Raw genomic sequence first — 21,183 nt, 5'->3', positions numbered from 1 at the left:
CCAACCCAATGCACTGTTTTAAATGTCAGCGCTTTGGGCGTACTCCGTTGGGGTGCAATGGGATAGCCACTTGTGGTAAATGTGGTCAGCCTGCCCATGAAGGAGCCGATTGTTCATCGCCTGTGAAGTGCGTGAATTGCTCTGGGGGTCACCCTGTCTGGAGCTGGGTCTGCCCCATCTATCTCGAGGAATGGAAGATACAGGAGATCAAAACATTTAAGCACATCCCCTACAGTGAGGCCAAGAAGCTCTTTAAGGCCATGCAGCCTCCTGTGTTTACAACATCTTTCGCTTCCACTCTGCAGAAACCGGTACAGTTGGCCACACAAACGGAGGTTGCTAGTGTCAGCACTAATACCTGCGTTTGCCAGTGCACTTGTGCTGATGCGGTTGTTTTGCAACCTGCAGCTCTCCCCACAACGTTGGACAAGGCCGTGGTTGCTGACATTGGGGTACTTCCTGCCCCTCCCCATATGGCACCTTCTGCCCAGGCGAGTAAAGCTCCAACTGTTGACAAGGTTCTGCATTCTAAGCCCCCCAAGACGAAGACGCCGAAGGTGAAGGTTTTGCCACCTGAGGAGACTAGCCAGGGTCAGTCCGATGATGATGCCATCGTACTGTCTGACATCTCCCTTGGGTCGCCATCGGAGCTGATGGACATTGATGTCGACCGGGGGCGATATTCTCACCCCAGGAATAAATCTCCGGCCAGTACGGGCTCTCCTCCAGAGCACAGGGGCAGGGTGAAAATTCAGTCACCCTGATCACTGGCTCCCATATTACAGTGGAACCTGAATGGGTTCAGGAAGCATGTGGCCGAATTACAACTCCTTGTACAAGAGCGCCCCTTGTGCTTATGTCTCCAAGAGACACATTTCCGGGCCACTGATGCTCCTTCTTTACGGGGCTATACCGTGTATCGAAAAGATGATCTGATGGGGGAAAGGGCAAAGGGTGGTGTTGCGGTTTTTTTCCATGACGTGCACCACTCATCTGAGCTCCCTCTCGTTACGGACTTGCAAGCAGTTGCAGTTGACCTCCTTGTGGGACGGAGGCTCACAATCTGTTCTGTTTACTTACCGCCTCAGGATGCAATAGACTCTGAGGCTCTCACAGACCTTATTAGCCAACTCCCCCGCCCATTTCTCCTTCTGGGGGACTTCAATGCTCATAATGTCTTATGGGGCTCTATGACTACTTGCCCCAGGGGTTGCATTCTGGAAAGCCTCATGGCATCCGATGCACTGTGCATCCTCAACTCTGGTGCTCCCACTCATTTCTGCACTGCTTCTGGGTCGTCATCAGCTATTGACCTTTCCTTTTGCTCTCCAGCACTCGCGGATTCTGCTCTGTGGGAGGTTGCCGCTGACCTCCATTCTAGTGACCACTTCCCCCTTTGGATTCGCCTCCTGGATGAGACTGTGGCATTACCAGTGCTGCCCAGGTGGCACCTCTGCAGAGCTGACTGGACACTTTTCAGCGATTTAGCTGTTTTGGAACACCGTACCAGCGTCCACGAATGGGTCGACCATGTTACAGCCGTGATCTCCCATGCTGCTGAATTGTTGATCCCACGGTCCTCAAGTCATCCCAAGAGACGTCCTGTCCATTGGTGGACCACTGAGTGCCACTCAGCCATCCGAGCCCGTCATGCAGCTCTGCGCCGCTTCAAGTGCCGTCCCTCAGCTGACAATCTTGCGGCCTTTCGGGTGGCAAGGGCCAAGGCGCGGCGAGTGATTAAAGAGAGCAAATGACGGTCATGGCAATCGTTCCTGAACTCCATCTCCTGCTCCACTAGTTCTACAAAAGTATGGGAAGCCATCAGGAGGATTTCCGGGAAATGCAGCCAACTACCTGTCACGGCATTGCTGCATCAGGTTTGTCTACTCATGGCGCCGAAAGACATTGCCCAGACACTGGCCATGTATTTTGCCAAATCTACTGCCACTATTAACTGTGATCCAGATTTCTGCCGCTACCGCACTGCCATCGAGAGGGATCACTTGGACTTCCGGTCTCCAAATTCTGAACCCTACAACTGCCCCTTCACAATGTGGGAACTGGATTCAGCGCTGTCTGTGGCTCATGATACTGCGCCAGGTGATGATCAAATCCTGTACAGCATGCTGCAGCACTTGTTGCTGCCATCCAAGGAAGTACTCCTGAATTGTTTTAATATGATATGGTCATCCGGCACGTTCCCTGACTCGTGGAGGGAGGCGATTTTGATTCCCCTGCTCAAACCGGGGAAGGACCGAACGCATCCCAGTAGTTATCAGAGTATTGCTTTGACGAGCTGTGTCAGGAAGACATTGGAACGCATGGTCAACCGTCGCCTGGTTTGGCTGCTCGAGACCAGGCAGCTCCTTAGCCACTCTCAGTGTGGCTTTCGGAGATGTCGTTCAACTATAGACAACTTGACCCTGCTTGAGGCGGCCATCCAGCAGGCCTTCCTACATAACCAGCATTGTCTAGGTGTGTTCTTTGACATTAATAAGGCGTATAACACTACTTGGCGCCGCCTTATCCTCAATCAACTCCATCAGTGGGGCTTTCGTGGCCATCTCCCCATCTTCATTCGGTCCTTTCTTTCCCGTCGCCTCTTTCGATATCGGGTTGGTAATGTGCTATCTGATTTGTACGTGGAGGAGAATGGTGTTCCTCAGTGAAGCGTTTTAAGTGTCACCCTATTTGCCATCGCCATTAACAGTATCACGTCCACTATCCGGAGTCCTGCCCTGTGCTCCTTGTTTGTGGACGATTTTGCTGTTTTCTGTTCTTCCTCCAGTCTTGTCACTGCTAGTCGGCAGCTGCAGCTTACGATAAAGCGATTAGAGGCATGGACTGCGAAGACGGGTTTTACCTTTTCTGCAGACAAATGAGTGTGTGTTCATTTTCATCGTTCTCAACATGCTTTTACCTCCCCTGAATTGTGTCTGAGGGACACCATTCTTCATTTTAGAGACACTGTGAGGTTCCTGGGCCCCACTTTTGATTCCAAGTTGTCATGGTTGCCGCACCTTAAAGACCTCAAGGTGCGGGCCCTGAAGGCACTGAATATTTTGAAGTGTCTGAGCCATCGGTCCTGGGGAGCAGATCGGGCACGTCTGCTGCAGTTTTATAGGGCTTTCGTCCGGTCGCGTCTTGACTATGGATGCACTGTGTATGGGTCAGCGAGGCCTTCGTATCTGAAGATTCTTGACGCAGTACACCATGAGGGTATCAGGCTGGCCACTGGTGCCTTCCATACCAGTCCCATCCCCAGCCTGTGTGCTGAGGCAGGGGAACCGCCGCTCGCCATCTGATGGAAACTCCTCATGGTGCGACGGGTGTGTCAATTCCCTGCCTGTCCTACCTCCCCTGCATACCCTACTGTTGCCCAACCGCCTATGGAATGTCTCTTTTCCAGTCGTCCAAGGGCAACGAGACCATTTGGGATTCGTGCCAAGCATTTGCTTGAGTCCCTTGGTGTGGAGCGTGTGGCACCCCAACTCCAGGGTTTTACCCGCCTGCCTCCCTGGTTGCTCCAGAGGCCCAGCGTCCTTTTAGACTTGTCAGAGTACTGGAGGAGCTGCACTCCTGCATTTGTTTTTACCTCGTTATTTTATGATATTTTAAACCAGCATGTCGACCATGTACCAGTATTTACGGATGGCTCTAAACAGGGGGACTCTGTCGGTTGTGTTGTTGTTTTCCCTGATCAAGTCATCAAGTTACGGCTTCCTGCGGCGTTTACCATCTTTGATGCCGAATTGTTTGTGATCTTGCGGGCATTGGAGCAGATGAGATGTGTTCCCAGTCTTAAGTTTCTCATCAGTTCTGACTCCCTGAGTGCCCTTCAGACCATGAAACACTTGTACACAGCAGATACGATCGTCCAGAACATCCATAATGACCTACTCCACCTGCAACGGCAGGGGAAGGAGGTTTCTTTCTGCTGGGTGCCGGGGCATGTGGGTATTAGGGGAAACTAACTGGCGGATGTGGCTGCCAAAGATGCATGTTCCCTCCCTCACGTTGTTGAATGTGCCGTCCCCCTCCATACTGTTACCTCCCTTTTGCGTTTTCGTGTTATGCGTCAATGGGAAGAGGAGTGGCTGGCAGTCGGCGAAAACAAGCTGTGTCTGGTCAAGGCCACCACGCAGCCATGGCATACGTCCTACCAGTCATACAGGTGGGATGATATTCTCCTCACTCGCCTCCGCATCGGGCACAGTCCCTTAACACACGGTTTTTTACTCCGGCGGGAGGACCCCGCAATCTGCAGTGCTTGTGGCATCCAGATTACTGTCCGCCACATTTTACTTGACTGTCCTTTATTCTCTGACCAGAGGGCGGTGGTTTCCTTGCCACCGGATTTGCCCTCTATTTTGCAAGACGCCACAACGACTGTGGTTAAAGTCTTACTGTTTTGTGTCCTGTCCAATTTATTGCCTCGGATTTTAGGGAGAGGATTTTAATGTGCTGCTGGGTGACTGGCTCACCCAGGCTTTAGGTAAGAGGTCCGCCAGTCACGATTACCTACTTGTTTCACTTCGATTTCTGTTCTCTTTTCCTTGTGTTTCCTTTCCTTTTTTAGTGCGTTTCTTCTCCTCTTGTTTTGCCTCTGTATGTGAGGATTTGTAACTGCATCAGGTCTGTGTCTTTTAGCCGTTCTCCTTGTTTGCTGTCTGTCTTCGTCCCTTCACTGCATGTGTTCCTGTTTCTATGCGTTTGGGCGCTGATGACCACGCTGTTTAGTGCCCAAAAACCTCAGACCACACACACACTCCATTGAGAATGACATGCTGCGTTCTGTTATCTAGGAACTCCTCATCCAATCACACAATTGGTCTGATAGTCCATATGCATGTACTTTGTTCATTAAATGACTGTGGGGAACTGTATTGAATGCCTTGCAGAAGTCAAGAAACACAGCATCTACCTGTGAACCCGTGTCTATGGCCCTCTGAGTCTCGTGGACGAATAGCACAAGCTGGGTTTCACACGACCGTCTTTTTCAAAACCCATGCTGATTCCTACAGAGTAGATTTCAAGTCTCCAGGAAAGTCATTATACTCGAACATAACACATGTTCCAAAATTCTGCAACTGATCGACGTTAGAGATATAGGTCTATAGTTCTGCACATCTGTTCGACGTCCCTTTATGCTAAGTAAGACATGATAAAAAGGAAACAAAAGTAAGAAAATTAAATAAAATTAAAAGATGTGAAAAATGTGCCTCATTAGATGCATTTATAACAATGTATACTATAGTTACACATTTAATTTCTTTCAGACTGTCAATTATCTCCACATATTTGGCCAACAGAAGACATATGTATTTTGAATAAATCAGATTTTGGCTCACTGTGTTATTTCCTGTCCCTAATCTAGGAAATGGCATATTCAGCTTACCCATAGTATTGTTGTATGATCTCAGGAGTCTCAGCCATTCGATGGACTAATTTGTCCAATTCAGTCAAATTCATAGAATCCACACCATAAGCTTCTCGGAAAGAGTAAAGTTTGTACCAGTTAGGTTCAGTATTTGGTTCAAGGTTTGCTTCAGTGAGATTGAACATCCAAGAAGTGTAATCCACAACAGCCTATATTTGAGATGAAAAATTTTACTACAGTCTGCATACTTACAATTCTTTAGTTCTTTTTAATATCTTAATGCTTTTGAGATTGACTCTGTCCTTTTTTAATTAGTTAGTGCAAAATAGCAACATGTAAAGGTAATACAAAAATTACAGACTGCAAAAATAACAGGTTATCCTTGTTACTGTTTAAAAATGGGGAAAAGCTTCAGACATTTTTAATAGCTAAGCAGATAACATGGATGAAAAAAATAGCAGATAAGTAGTTTACTGAAACTCAAAGTAACAATAACAACTGTTAGAATTGCTCAGCAAAACAACAAATTTTGGAAAAGTGAGTTGAATCCTTATTGTTATATCCTTACTGTAGTTTTTATGTGCATAGTATGGGAGAATGAATCAACTGAGTTAGTGAGGAATAAGAGACAAATGTTGATGATTTGTCCATTAGCATTATACACTATTTTATTTTCTATATAGCAAAAGCTAATACTTTTATGGACTTAATCATCTGTGTGCAAACACCTTAATTTAGTTAGTTTTGTATGGATCATAAATCATATTCACAGTGCTAAGATGTGAGATGCGGTCTGTAGGGTAGATGAGGAAGAACATTCCAATGACATTTTGTGAGCTTCATTTGGGTGCACAGACTTGCTGTGAAGCCATGCATCGTCATAGACAAGGAGAAGTCCATTTTCACTTTTGTGGTAATGAATGCATCAAAGTCATTTCTTCAATTTTCTGACCTTCTTACTGGTACCAGGCGCTGGAACGGAACCATAAGTGCCAGTAATCTTCAACAAATCTTTGTAGACCAGCATACGTCTGCGACAGCGATATCCAAGACGGTGACCCATTGTAGAATGATGCTATTCATATAATGAATGCGCGAAGTTGCATCAGCAGCTATTTATAGCTCATGACGCAAGCGCACGCTGACGTCAGAGGCCGCGTTCTGTTATCTTATGTAAACAAATCGGCCGCTCAATACAACTACGTGGCACTGGAGACGCAGCCTGTGTTATCTCCATGTTATATATTATACCTTATGGTTCATTGTCTCTTAATTGTAGGTCTAGACGTAAGATTAATTCCGACGAAAAAATTTATATTTGGTCGAAAATAAGTGGTACCTCTAATATGGAAGATTGTAAATTTGTTGGTGATTGTATGGTCTATTATCATTAATAAAGACTACACATTGATCTTGCCAAAAGCCGAGAAGCGATTCTTCTTAGTGTTGTAGCTCCCTGGGGCACCCTGGGATGCTCTCTGGGCCCCCCCTCAGGGGCCTCACACAGTAGATATCTCCGCGAGTACAGTCCTTAATATTACTAGGACCGTGTCGCGGAGTTTGCCATGTAATTATAACATGGAGATAACACAGGCCGCGTCTCCAGTGCCACGGAGTTGTATTGAGCGGCCGATTTGTTTACATAAGATAACAGAACGCGGCCTCTGACGTCAGCGTGCGCTTGCGTCATGACCTATAAATAGCTGCTGATGCAACTTCGCGCATTCATTATATGAATAGCATCATTCTACAATGGGTCGCCGTTTTGGATATCGCCGTCGCAGACGTATGCTGGTCTACAAAGATTTGTTGAATATTACTGGCACTTATGGTTCCGTTCCAGCGCCTGGTACCAGTGAGAAGGTCACCAATCTGAAGAAGATCGCCAGTATATCTGTATTGTCAGGTCCTAAATACTTTTTAGGTCTGAAATTGAATTTTTCAATTGCTAAATCATCCGAATCAAGTAGTATAGGTAATGGTTGGTTTACTTTAGAGTCAATGGTTGCACCATGAGGGAAGAAATCAAGGAGAACAACCCCTTCAGTGCCCCAGAAGACTGTTGTCATGACTTTACTGGTAGAGGGTGTGGCTTTGAACTTTTCCTTTGGAGGAGAGGTAATGTGGCACCATTCCATGGATTACTATTTTGTTTCTGGTTCGAAGTGATGTACTATGTTTCATTGCCTGTGACAATGATTGACAAAAAATTCCCACAATCAGCCTCCTAACATGCAAGCAGTTCTGCATAGTGATTCTTCATTGCTTGTTATATCTTTTGTTAGGTGGCAAGGATCCCAATGGGCACACATCTTTGAGTATACAAACTCTCTGAATGAGTGTGTCAGCTCAATCAACAGAGTAGTCCAGTTGAGTAGTGAGTTCTTTGATTGTGATCCATGATTCACTTCAAATGAGAGTGTCCACACATTCCAACATTGCAGGAGTCACAGCAATATGTAGCCGGCTGGCATGCAAGAGATCAGACAGGTTTGCACGACCTTATTTGGATGATGACAGATGCCTGCCCAATTTATTCGCTGCCAGTCCCCTGTAGAAATTCTGCAAGTGTCTATGAATATCTGTGGTGCTCTGGTTTTCTACTAAAAGAAGCTCAATGGCAGCTCTCTGCTTGGAATGCACCTCTGTTACAGGCAACATTTTGAAGGATATGTATAGTGCTGTGACCTATCAGAACTTCATGAAACTATATAGGCTGAAGCGGAAATATTCCATGATGACCCAGAACAAATTCTGCATTTTTTCAACTGAAAGTAGTTAAGAAAAAATGTGTTCTATTAGATACTGAACTCCCTTCATGTTGAACAATTTATCATTTGTTCAGCTGTTACAAATTTTCATTTAAGTCCTGTGTACAATGTTTGTTAACTATTTACAAGATTATTAATTTTTAATCCTATGGAGGCTAGCATGCACAGTGACCATTGAACACTCAAATCTAAAGGACACCAGTCAGTCACAGAATCCATAATTTGTTGCAGATTTAGTTTTCGAGAATAACATAGTCATCACTGGTGCATTACCAGAAGAGTCATAAGATTACCAACTAGTCAGAGCATAAATTTGTGGCAAATGACACTAGCCTTTTGTTGTTGCTGTGGTCTTCAGTCCTGACACCAGTTTGATGCAGCTGTCCATGCTACTCTATCCTGTGCTAGCTTCTTCATCTCCCAGTACCTACTGCAACCTACATCCTTCTGAATCTGCTTGGTGTATTCATCTCTTGGTCTCCCTCTACGATTTATACCCTCCACGCTGCCCTCCAAAACTAAATTGGTGATCCCTTGATGCCACAGAACATGTCCTACCAACTGATCCCTTCTTCTAGTCAAGTTGTGCCACAAGCTTCTCTTCTCCCCAATCCTATTCAACACCTCCTCATTAGTTATGTGATCAACCCATCTAATCTTCAGCATTCTTCTGTAGCACCACATTTCGAAAGCTTCTATTCTCTTCTTGTCCAAACTATTTATTGTCCATGTTTCACTTCCATACATTGCTACACTACATACAAATACTTTCAGAAACGACTTCCTGACACTTAAATCTATACTCGATGTTAACAAATTTCTCTTCTTCAGAAACGCTTTCCTTGCCATTGCCACCCGACTTAATTCGACTACATTCCATTATCCTCGTTTTGCTTTTGATGATGTTCATCCTATATCCTCCTTCCAAGGCACTGTCCATTCCATTCAAATGCTCTTCCAAGTCCTTGCCGTCTCTGACAGAATTACAATGTCATCGGCGAACCTCAAAGTTTTTATTTCTTTTCCATGGATTTTAATACATACTCCAATTTTTTCTTTCATTTCCTTTACTGCTTCCTCAAAATACAGATTGAATAACATCGGGGAGAGGCTACAACCCTGTCTCACTCCCTTCCCAACCACTGCTTCCCTTTCATGCCCCTCGACTCTTATAACTGGCATTTGGTTTCTATACAAATTGTAAATAGCCTTTCGCTCCCTATATTTTACTCCTGCCACCTTTAGAATTTGAAAGAGAGTATTCCAGTCAACATTGTCAAAAGCTCTCTCTAAGTCTACAAATGCTAGAAACGTAGGTTTGCCTTTCCTTAATCCAGCTTCTAAGATAAGTCGTAAGGTCAGTATTGCCTCACGTGTTCCAACATTTCTACGGAATCCAAACTGATCTTCGCCGAGGTCGGCTTCTACCAGTTTTTCCATTCGTCTGTAAATAATTCGTGTTAGTATTTTGCAGCTGTGACTTATTAAACTGATAGTTCAGTAATTTTCACATCTGTCAACACCTGCTTTCTTTGGGATTGGAATTATTATATTCTTCTTGAAGTCTGAGGGTATTTCGCCTGTCTCATACATCTTGCTCACCAGATGGTAGAGTTTTGTCAGGACTGGCTCTCACAAGGCCGTCAGTAGTTCTAATGGAATTTTGTCTACTCCCGGGGCCTTGTTTCAACTTAGGTCTTTCAGTGCTCTGTCAAACTCTTCACGCAGTATCACATCTCCCATTTCATCTTCATCTACATCCTCTTCCATTTCCATAATATTGTCCTCAAGTACATCGCCCTTGTATAGACCCTCTATATACTCCTTCCACCTTTCTGCTTTCCCTTCTTTGCTTAGAACTTTGTTTCCATCTGAGCTCTTGATGTTCATACAAGTGGTTCTCTTTTCTCCAAAGGTCTCTGTAATTTTCCTGTAGGCAGTATCTATCTTACCCCTAGTGAGATAAGCCTCTACATCCTTACATTTATCCTCTAGCCATCCCTGCTTAGCCATTTTGCACTTCCTGTCGATCTCATTTTTGAGACATTTGTATTCCTTTTTGCCTGCTTCATTTACTGCATTTTTATATTTTCTCCTTTCATCAATTAAATTCAATATTTCTTCTGTTACCCAAGGATTTCTACTAGTCCTCATATTTTTACCTACTTGATCCTCTGCTGCCTTCGCTACTTCATCCCTCAAAGCTACCCATTCTTCTTCTGCTGTATTTCTTTCCCCCATTCCTGCCATTTGTTCCCTTACGCTCTCCCTGAAACTCTCTACAACCTCTGGTTCTTTCAGTTTATCCAGGTCCCATCTCCTTAAATTCCCACCTTTTTGCAGTTTCTTCTGTTTCAATCTACAGTTCATAACCAATAGATCGTGGTCAGAATCCACGTCTGCCCCTGGAAATGTCTTACAATTTAAAACCTGGTTCCTAAATCTCTGTCTTACCATTATATAATCTATCTGATACCTTTTAGTATCTCCAGGGTTCTTCCATGTATACAACCTTCTTTCATGATTCTTAAACCAAGTGTTAGTTATGATTATGTTGTGCTCTGTGCAAAATTCTACAAGGCGGCTTCCTCTTTCATTTCTGTTCCCCAATCCATATTCACCTACTATGTTTCCTTCTCTCCCTTTTCCTACACTCGAATTCCAGTCACCCATGACTATTAAATTTTCGTCTCCCTTCACAATCTGAATAATTTCTTTGATTTCATCATACATTTCTTCAGTTTCATCATCTGCATATCTAGTTGGCATATAAACCTGTACTACTGTAGTAGGCATGGGCTTCATGTCTATCTTGCCCACAATAATGCATTCACTATGCTGTTTGTAGTAGCTTACTCGCATTCCTATTTTTTTTTTTTTTTTTTTTTTTTTTTTTTTTTTTTTCATTATTAAACCTACTCCTGCATTATCCCTTTTTGACTTTGTATTTATAACCCTGTATTCACCTGCCCAAAAGTCTTGTTCCTCCTGCCATCGAACTTCACTAATTCCCACTATATCTAACTTTAACCTATCTATTTCCCTTTTTAAATTTTCTAACCTACCTGCCCAATTAAGGGATCTGACATTCCACGCTCCGATCCGTAGAACACCAGTTTTCTTTCTCCTGATAACGACGTCCTCCTGAGTAGTCCCCACCCGGAGATCCGAATGGGGGACTATTTTACCTCCGGAATATTTTACCCAAGAGGACGCCATCATCATTAACCATACAGTAAAGCTGAATGCCCTCGGAAAAATTACGGCTGTAGTTTCCCCTTGCTTTCAACCGTTCGCAGTACCTGCACAGCATGGCCGTTTTGGTTTGTGTTACAAGGCCAGATCAGTCAATCATCCAGACTGCTGCCCCTGCAACTACTGAAAAGGCTGCTGCCCCTCTCAGGAACCATGCATTTGTCTGGCCTCTCAACAGATACCCCTCCGTTGTAGTTGCACGTATGGTACGGCTATCTGTATCGCTGAGGCACGCAAGCCTCCCCACCAACGGCAAGGTCCATGGTTCATGGAGGGCCTTTATATGGCAGAAACAAAAACTTAATTATTTGCAAAACACTGTGATTCACACAATCACATGCCTTAGTTAGTTTACAGAAAATACCAATTTGCACTATTTTATTATTTAATGCTTGTAAAATTTGGCGAGTGAACATATAAATGGAATTCTCAATAGAACAACTATTCTAACTGTAATTTTCTGATCATAATATTGTTGCTCAGATGAGATACTATTGTAGAATATGTCGCCTTCTCGAAAATTTTGGAAAATGATGTCAGGTGTGGCAGATATATAGGCAGCTTTAGGCCTCAGGTATTGTGAGAATGGAAGCTAAGCTGTTGGTACCATTCCCTCCTACATTGTTCAGGGGAATTTGTACTGTGTGGGAGAGGAAACAATAAGCTTTGGGTAGCGAAGCTTTAAGATTTTTCAAATGTTTTTCTTACTTACAAGTTAATGTTGCAAAACAAGAGTGGGTGTGTTTGAGTCTTTTGTGCAACACATGCAGAAGTAGTGAGGCATATTGCACTCAAACCAAAGCTTAAGTGGGCAATTTCAAACTACAATACTTTCTTTATGTCCGCCCCCGGTAGATGAATGGTCAACGTGACTGATTGTCAATCTTCTGGGCCCGGGTTTGATTCCCGGCTGGGTCAGGGAATTTTCTCTGCCCATGGACTGGGTGTTGTGCTGTCCTCATCATCATCCTATCATCCTCATCAACTGCAGGTCGCTGAAGTGGCATCAAATTGAAAGACCGGCGAACAGTCAGCCCAATGGGAGGCCCTAGCCTTACAATTAAATAAATAAATACTTTCTTTATAATATTAAACATTTACACTATTGGTAATCATAAACATATAAAACTATAATAAACATATAAGACTAACCCCCCACGAACCATGGATCTTAATGTGTCTAGACAAGACAGCCTAGACACAATGAGAGGAAGCCGAAAGGCACGCGCTTAAACTAAAGCAGGATGGCGTGAGGTCTGAAACAGGATACGTAATGAATGCTGCTGGAATACTTAACTTTAATCCATCCTTGTGGTACATCTGGAGATTGTGGTGATACAAGTGAGACTCTTTAGATACATGCAATGTTACTAATGGCGCCTTGCTAGGTCGTAGCCATTGACTTATCTGAAGGCTATTCTAACTATCTGCTCTGCAAATGAGCGAGGCTTCGACAGTGTGCATCGCTAGCTACGTCGTCCGTACAACTGGGGCGAGTGCTAGTACGTCTCTCTAGACCTGCTGTGTGGTGGCGCTCGGTCTGCTATCACTGAAAGTGGCGACACGCGGGTCCGACATGTACTAATGGACCGCGGCCGATTTAAAGCTACCACCTAGCAAGTGTGGTGTCTGGCGGTGACACCACAGATCTTGCCACTGGTGGGGAGGCTTGCGTGCCTCAGCGATACAGATAGCTGTACTGTAGGTGCAACCACAATGTAGGGGTATCTGCTGAGAGGCCAGACAAACGTTTGGTTCCCGAAGAGGGCCAGCAGCCTTTTCAATAGTTGCAGGGGCAACAGTCTGGATGACTGACTGATCTGGCCTTGTAACATTAACCAAAACGGCCTTGCTGTGCTGGTACTGCGAATGGTTGAAAGCAAGGGGAATCTACACTCGTAATTTTTGCCAAGGGCACGCAGCTTTACTGAATGGTTAAATGATGATGGCGTCCTCTTGGGTAAAATATTCCGGAGGTAAAATAGTCCCCCATTTGGAACTCCGGGCAGGGACTACTCAGGAGGACATAGTTATCAGGAGAAAGAAAACTGGCATTCTACAGAACGGACTGTGGGATGCCAGATCCCTTAATTGGGCAGGTAGGTTAGAAACTTTAAAAAGGGAAATGGATCAGTTAAAGTTAGATATAGTGGGAAGTAGTGAAGTTCAGTGACACAATACTTATGGTCACGTGAATATAGGGTTATAAATACTAAATCGAGTAGGGATAATGCAGGAGTAGGTTTAATAATGAATAAAAAAATAGGAGTGCGGGTAAGCTACTATGAGCAGCATAGTGAATGCCTTATTGTAGCCAAGATAGATAGAAAGCCCACACCTACCACAGTAGTACATGTTTATATGCCAACTAGCTCCACAGAGGATGAAGAGATTGAAGAAATGTATGATGCGATAAAATAGTTTATTCAGATAATTAAGGGAGGTGAAAATTTAATAGTTATGAGGGACTGGAATTCGACAGTAGGAAAAGGAGGAGAAGAAAAAGTAGTAGGTGAATATGGAATGGGGGTAAGCAATGAAGGTGGAAGCCGCCTGGTAGAATTTTGCGTAGATCATAACTTAATTATAGCTAACACTTGGTTTCAGAATCATGACAGAAGGTTGTATATGTGGAAGAGGCCTGGAGACACTGGAACATTTCAGATAGGTTTAATAATGTAATGGTAAGACAGAGATTTAGGAACCAGGTTTTAAATTGTGAGGCATATCCAGGTGCAGATGTGGATTCTGATCACAATTTATTGGTTATGAACTGTAGATTAAAACTGAAGAAAGTGGAAAAAGATGGCATTTTAAGGAGATGGGATGTGGATAAACTAAAGGAACCAGACGTTGAAGAGAATTTCTGAGAGAGCATTAGGGAACGACTGACAAGAATGGAGGAAAGAAATACAGTAGAAGAAGAATGGGTAACTTTGAGTGATGAAACAGTGAAGGCAGCAGAGGATGAAGTAGGTAAAAAGATAAGGGCTATTATAAATCCTTCGGTAATGGAGGAGATATTGAATTTAATTGATGAAATGAGAAAATATAAAATTGCAGCAAATAAAGCAGGCACAAAGGAATACAAATGTCTCAAAAATGAGATCGACAGGAAGTGCCAAATTTGCTAAGCAGGGATGGCTAGAGGACAAATGTAAGGATGTAGAGGCATATATCACTAGGAGTAAGATAGATACGGCCTACAGGAAAATTAAAGAGACCTTTGTAGAAAAGAGAACCACCCGTATGAATATCAAGAGCTCAGATATTGAATTTAATTGATGAAATGAGAAAATATAAAATTGCAGCAAATAAAGCAGGCACAAAGGAATACAAATGTCTCAAAAATGAGATCGACAGGAAGTGCCAAATTTGCTAAGCAGGGATGGCTAGAGGACAAATGTAAGGATGTAGAGGCATATATCACTAGGAGTAAGATAGATACGGCCTACAGGAAAATTAAAGAGACCTTTGTAGAAAAGAGAACCACCCGTATGAATATCAAGAGCTCAGATGGAAGGCCAGTTCTGGGCTGGGAAGGGCAGGTGGGAAAGTGGAGGGAGTATATAGAGCATTTATACAAAGGTGATGTAATGATACTGTGAGAAGAATTTGACAGGGCACCAAAAGACCTAAGTCAAAACAAGGGCCCGGGAGTAGACGACATTACATTTGAACTACTGATAGCCTTGGGAGAGTCAACCATGACAAAACTCTGCCATCAGGTAAGCAGGCTGTATGAGACAGGCAAAATAACCTCAGACTTCAGGAAGAATATAATTATTCCAAGCCCAAGGAAAGCAGGTGTTGACAGGTGTGAAAATTACTGAACTGTCAGTTCAATAAGTTATGGCTGCAAAATACTGACACATATTCTGTACAGACAAATGGAAGAACTGTTAGAAACCAACCTCAGGGAAGATCAGTTTGGATTCTGTTGAAATGTTGGAACACGTGTGGCAATACTGACCCTATTACTTATCTTAGAAGATAGATTAAGGCAAGGCAAACCTATGTTTCTAGCATTTGTAGACTTAGAGAAAGCTTTTGACAATGTTGACTAGAATACTCTCTTTCAAATTTTGAAGGTGGCAGGGGTAAAATACAGGGAGCAAAAGGCTATTTACAATTTGTACAGAAACCAGATGGCAGTTATAACAGTCGAGGGACATGAAAGGGAAGCAGAAGTTGGTAAGGGAGTGAGACAGGGTTGTACGCTATCCCTGATGTTATTCAATCTGTATAATGAGGAAGCAGTGAAGGAAACAAAAGAAAAATTTGGAGTAGGAATTAAAATCCATGGAGAAGAAATAAAAACTTTAAGGTTTGCTGATGACATTGTAACTCTGTCAGAGACAGCAAAGGAGCTGGAAGAGCAGTTGAACGGAATGGACAGTGTCTTGATAGGAGGATATAAGGTGAACATCAACAAAAACAAAATGAGGATAGTGGAATGTAGTCGCATTAAATCAGTTGCTGCTGAGGGAATTAGATTAGGAAATGAGACACTTAAAGTAGTAGATGAGTTTTGTAGTTAGGGAGCAAAATAATTGATGATGGTTGAAGTAGAGAGGATATAAAATGTAGACTGGCAATGGCAAAGTAAGCGTTTCTGAAGAAGAGAAATTTGGTAATATTGAGTATAGATTTAAGTGTCAGGAAGTCCTTTCTGGAAGTATTTGTATGGACGTGAAACATGAATGATAAATAGTTTAGACAAGAAGAGACTAGAAGCTTTCAAAATGTGGTGCTACAGAAGAATGCTGAAGATTAGATGGGTAGATCACATAACTAATGAGGAGGTACTGAATAGAATTGGGGAGAAGAGGAATTTATGGCACAAATTGAAGAGAAGAAGGGATCAGTTGGTAGGACAAATTCTGAAGCATCAAGGGATCACCAATTTAGAATTGGAGGTAAGTGTGGAGAGAAAAAATCACAGAGAAAGACCAAGGGATGAATACACTCTGCAAATTCAGAAGGACGTAGGTTGCAGTAGTTACTCTGAGATGAAGAATTTTGCACAGGATAGGGGTGCATGGAGAGCTGCATCAAACCAGTCTCTGGACTGAAGACCATAACATCAACAACAAGACTATAATGATCAACAGTGCCTGACAAAAAGAATGAAGCACCTTGAGGGGAGGAGAAAATGTAAAGGAGCTTCACGAGTTGAGTGACTGTGTTGTGATATTTCAGCAATTACCAAACTGAGACAAATTTACCAAGCCAATGTCATTATGATAACTGATTTCTGCCATAGAGCCTGGATACATGCACAGAGTCAGTTGGGAAGAGTGTCATAAGTCTGAGCTGGTCTCGCAAGTTTTTCCAGGGGCAGATTTGGGGATCTTGCCAGCTACGAAACTATCTCAACATCACACAGACAGTTCATAAAGAAATGTACTATGTGTTGTCAACCATTGTCCTGGTGAAAATGTTACTATAACAGCACCACTTGAGAGGTAACATATGGGGGTGCAGGTTGTCCTTGACATACCATTGTGGCCTCAGAGCCCCCTTGTTCACCACTACCCATGACCTGAAGTCATACCCCATGGCTCCCCACACGACAACACCAGGAGTAACACCACAGTGTCCCTCCAAAACAATGGAAGAATGGGACCTCTTCCCATATTGCTACCATAATCACCAAACATAATCATCAATGGTAGTGCAGAACTGCATTTCACCACTGAACACAATGCGATGACATTCATCAGCAGTCTCTGATTCCCAGTAACAGCAAAACTCCAAACACAGCCAGAATGCAGTATGGCATGCTAAGGCTATAGTCCAGCTTCTGCTAGTCTCTGACCAACAGTGTGCAATGATGCAGAATGTTGCTGGGAGACCACACTTGTTCTCATATGCTGGCACAACTTTTAAGGGGATGTGATATGTTTGGTGAACATTATGGAGATCCTTCCTTGTGGTGGTCAGATGTGGTAGACTGAACATTGACGATGAGTAAGCCTACCCTCAGATTCTCATGCAGTCCATCATCAGGCCACTGTCACATCTGAAAGCCCCACAAAACTGCATAATATTGCATGATTCAACCAGATGGCCAAATGGAGATCCTACAATGAAGCCTCTTTCAAATTATGTCAGGTGCTGCTAATGCTGTCCCACACAAGGAAGTGGCATCTATGTGTCCTTCACAGTGATCACTCTACATCTGAATGCTGCCCACACTTTTTATATAGTCTCAAGGCCTGCTAACAACACTAGACATGAACAACACAAATGCACTCTGGTACCCATTCTACCTGTCACAGATCGTTTATGTACACATCAGCTATGGGTATTTGATGTAGTTACAGTAATGTCTGACCATATCTTCTGGGTGCTTCACTTTTATGATGGGCTGTGTGTCTATGTGAAGAAGTAACATGCCAAATGTTCAAAAGAACCTGAACCAAGGGAAAGAACAGTGTGGAAAGTGACCAGTCTCAGTGAGGCAGGATACTGGAACTGACACTGCTCAAATTGTCTTTGTCAGAAGACAGAAGGCTGCCATGAATGATACACAAAACAGAGGCCAGTGAGTGCCAACCATACTGCTACAGCTGATGGGGTTTCCACACAACAGTTGCAGACATCAACTCACCAGCATAGCGTGTAACTGTAACTGCTCATGGTCTGTAACTACTCACAGTTTAGTAGTCATTGTTCATAGTTCAAGTTCACTGTTTTATGTTGTTTGCAGACTATAACTAACTGTTTACAAAATGCATTGATTTTTAATTTAAGGAGTTTTTTCTCAGTGTCATTGCTAAGATAATAGATTCTTCATTTATGAACTTCCTTTCTAAAAGCTTAGAAGGGAGCAATTACCAAGCAGGTTGGAAGTCTGTTAAAAGTCAACTTGTCAACATGCATCAAAAATTTGATGAACAAGAAAACTTTATTGAATTGTGATGAGCAAAACATATTTATTTGCAACCTTTTTGAAATATACTAGTTAATAATTTAAGTAGCAAATATTCACTGTCTCATGCCTCTGATGTCAATTCAGCATATCTTCTTCCAAGAAGTTGACAAGCAGCTTTCAACAGTGCTGTCAAAAGTGACACGATCAAAGCTGAAGTTAATATGGAGTAAGAGGATAAACATAGCCCTTTTACTTTTCAATGAGTTACTGTTAGAGCCCAATATGAGGGCTGGGATAATCGTGCCTCACGCAGAAAGTGAAAGCAAGGTTTGGCTATGGCCTGTCTGCCACCAACCACAGAGAATTTAATCTGAGCTACAGCTTTATAAATGCTAGCAGAGCTGGAACACAAAAGCACTATTTGATTATAAGTGAAGATGCACATGACAATGAATTGTGGTTGCTGAACTGTTGTTCTGACAGTAATGAGAAGGCAGTCATGCAACATTTTGCCACTAGGTAAAAGCAGAAATATCAAAGAATGACTAATTTGATTAGAACCTGTTTGATCAATAGAATGATGACAATCACACAACTGAGCAGAAGTATTACAGATTATCCAGATGGCAAAGATATTTGTGATGTAAGTTTGGGAGTATAGATGGCATAGGGATGAATTTGGATACTGTGTGGGTTGGGTGGGTGACAGAACACTATTTTGAGTGATGGTGATCAAATTTTTGTACCAATGTTTGTTGAAACAGTTGTTTTCTGAGTAGCTTATTATCTAATCCTCCTAATAAGTCCTTAGTAACAGCAGGTTATTGTAATGAAAGTAAATTACTCACTCCTGTATTTCCATCCACTTTGTACACTTTGTAATTTGGATTTACATTACTTGCTGTCACAACACTTCCTCCATTGTAAGCAACAATGCTAGCCCTAGATCTATCATCAGAAGCATAGTGAAGCTGAAAAATGTCTTTGTGTGAGTGTCCATTGAATACAGCTGCTATGGTATACTCAAATCTGAAAATGAATATAAAGATGAACAATAAAAATTAATAATAAAGATTAACAATAATAACACAGCAAAAGTTTAAAAGAGTGCAAATGGTAACAGAATAAATCAATACTGAACAACAAGAAAAATCAAAAAGGAAATTTTCACAAAATCGGTAAACATGTGGAAGCTTTAATACATAATACGTTCCAAAATGCCATGCACAAATGTGGTGTTTTCCAGTGCTCACACCTCTGGTTCTGATGGTGATAAAAAGTTAGGTGAAGTGTTTTGGATAGCTCTTGTGTTAGGGACCATATGTACACCCAACAGAAGGATTGTCTTAGTGTCACTACCCTACGGGGACAAAATATTAATATTACACTTCCTTCTGCTTAGGAAAATGGAGCAAATTGGTTGGTTCTTTTTGTGTTTCATGTGGTCTATGGTGGGTTTGATGGGACTTACAGAGGCACTATTAGTTCATGGGCAGTTCCCACAAAAAGGAATTTTTTACTATACTTTGGCCATCACCATTGCACCAAAACCCAGCCAAGGATTCCAAGATGGCTAAGTAAAGCAAATGGTTGAAATTCCCAAGATCCTGATTTTGGATAACCTTGAAAATTTTCTTGATGTCTTTAACTGTTTCCAAGATACAGAGATTCAGAGTTACCCTACTTGTACACATAAAATACATGTATAAAATCCTATGTGAGACAAAAACAAAGTTTATAAAATAACTTAGCATGGAGAAGTATGATGTAAAGTGCCTTTGTTATCTTCAGGGAATCCCACAATGGAAAAAGTCTCATTTCAGAGCACAAAAAATGTGAATCTGTTCCTATTTTTTTCAAAAGCTTCTGACTGAAGAGTGGGGCGCTACCTTCTTCAGCACCTTTAAAAATTTTCCCAAAAAGTTTGGCTTGCAAACATATGTGCACTATTTTATGCTGAGGCAGGAAGATAGCAGACAGTGGTTGTGTTACAGAACGAGCAAAGGAGACATTGGCAGTGTGAGAGGAAGAGCAGGACACAGTGGCAGTGAAACATAGATGACAGTGACAGAACAGCACTAGGAAAAGAATGAAGGAGACAGTGCTGGGTTGGGTGTGTATGTGTGTGTGTGGGGTGGGGGTGGGGGGTGGGGGGGGGGGGGGTAGGAGGAATAAAGAGAAAGTGTGAAGTGGGGGAGAGCCATTGATAATGAGAGACAAAGTGAATGACAATGACAACAAGAAAGAGAGAGAGATAGTGATAGCGAGAAGAGACTGCAGCAGTAGGAAGGAAGGAATGAGATATTAGCAATAAGAGATAGCAAAGAAACAGTGACAGTGAGAGGAGATTGTAGTAGTAGGTCACAACAAAGGGGACTGTGGCTCTGAAAAGGACAAAATGACATATAGATACAGAGAGATAATGACAATGAGTGACTGAGAAATGGCAACTGGGAGTTGGTGGGTATGACCAACTTACAACAGTGGACTAGTGGATATGAGTGAGTTACAGTAAAGGGAGCTTGTGGAAGTTTGAGGTGAGTTGTATGTTTAAAATAAATTTAAAAAAAGTTTGCATCCAAAGTTTTTGGAAAACACTTTAAAAGTGCTGAGGAAGGGAGAATTAGACAGCTTGTATCCTACTTTTCAGTCAGAGTCTTTTAAATAAACAGGAACATATTCACCTTTTTTGTGTACCAATAGTAGTATTTTTCTGTTGGTGAAATACTGATCTCAGAGGAAACTAAGGCACAAAACTAAGCTTCTAATGTATTAAAATACAAGTAATATGAATATAGGGTGAAGGAGAACTGGAAAATATAAATTAACAAGGAAACACACAAATAATCGTATTTGTTCCTTGTTTTCAATACCAAGATATAAAGATAATGAAAATT

General features: G+C 42.5%; 1 protein-coding gene across 1 annotated transcript in view; it reads right to left on the bottom strand.

Annotated features, from left to right (window-relative positions):
- LOC124775935 (sphingomyelin phosphodiesterase-like) overlaps positions 1 to 21,183 on the bottom strand; it is a 160,436-nt gene that overhangs the window by 7,626 nt on the left and 131,627 nt on the right. Inside the window, exons 9-10 of the mRNA XM_047250780.1 lie at positions 19,135 to 19,315; positions 5,399 to 5,589 (exon numbers count right to left, since the gene is read on the bottom strand). Coding sequence (XP_047106736.1) covers positions 5,399 to 5,589; positions 19,135 to 19,315 — 372 coding nt within the window. The remainder of the gene's footprint in view (positions 1 to 5,398; positions 5,590 to 19,134; positions 19,316 to 21,183) is intronic.

The sequence above is a fragment of the Schistocerca piceifrons genome, chromosome 2 (genome assembly GCF_021461385.2).
Source record: "Schistocerca piceifrons isolate TAMUIC-IGC-003096 chromosome 2, iqSchPice1.1, whole genome shotgun sequence".
NCBI lineage: Eukaryota > Metazoa > Arthropoda > Insecta > Orthoptera > Acrididae > Schistocerca > Schistocerca piceifrons.
The sequence above is the reverse complement of the archived record's forward strand: the minus strand, read 5'-3'. Positions and strand labels throughout refer to the sequence as shown.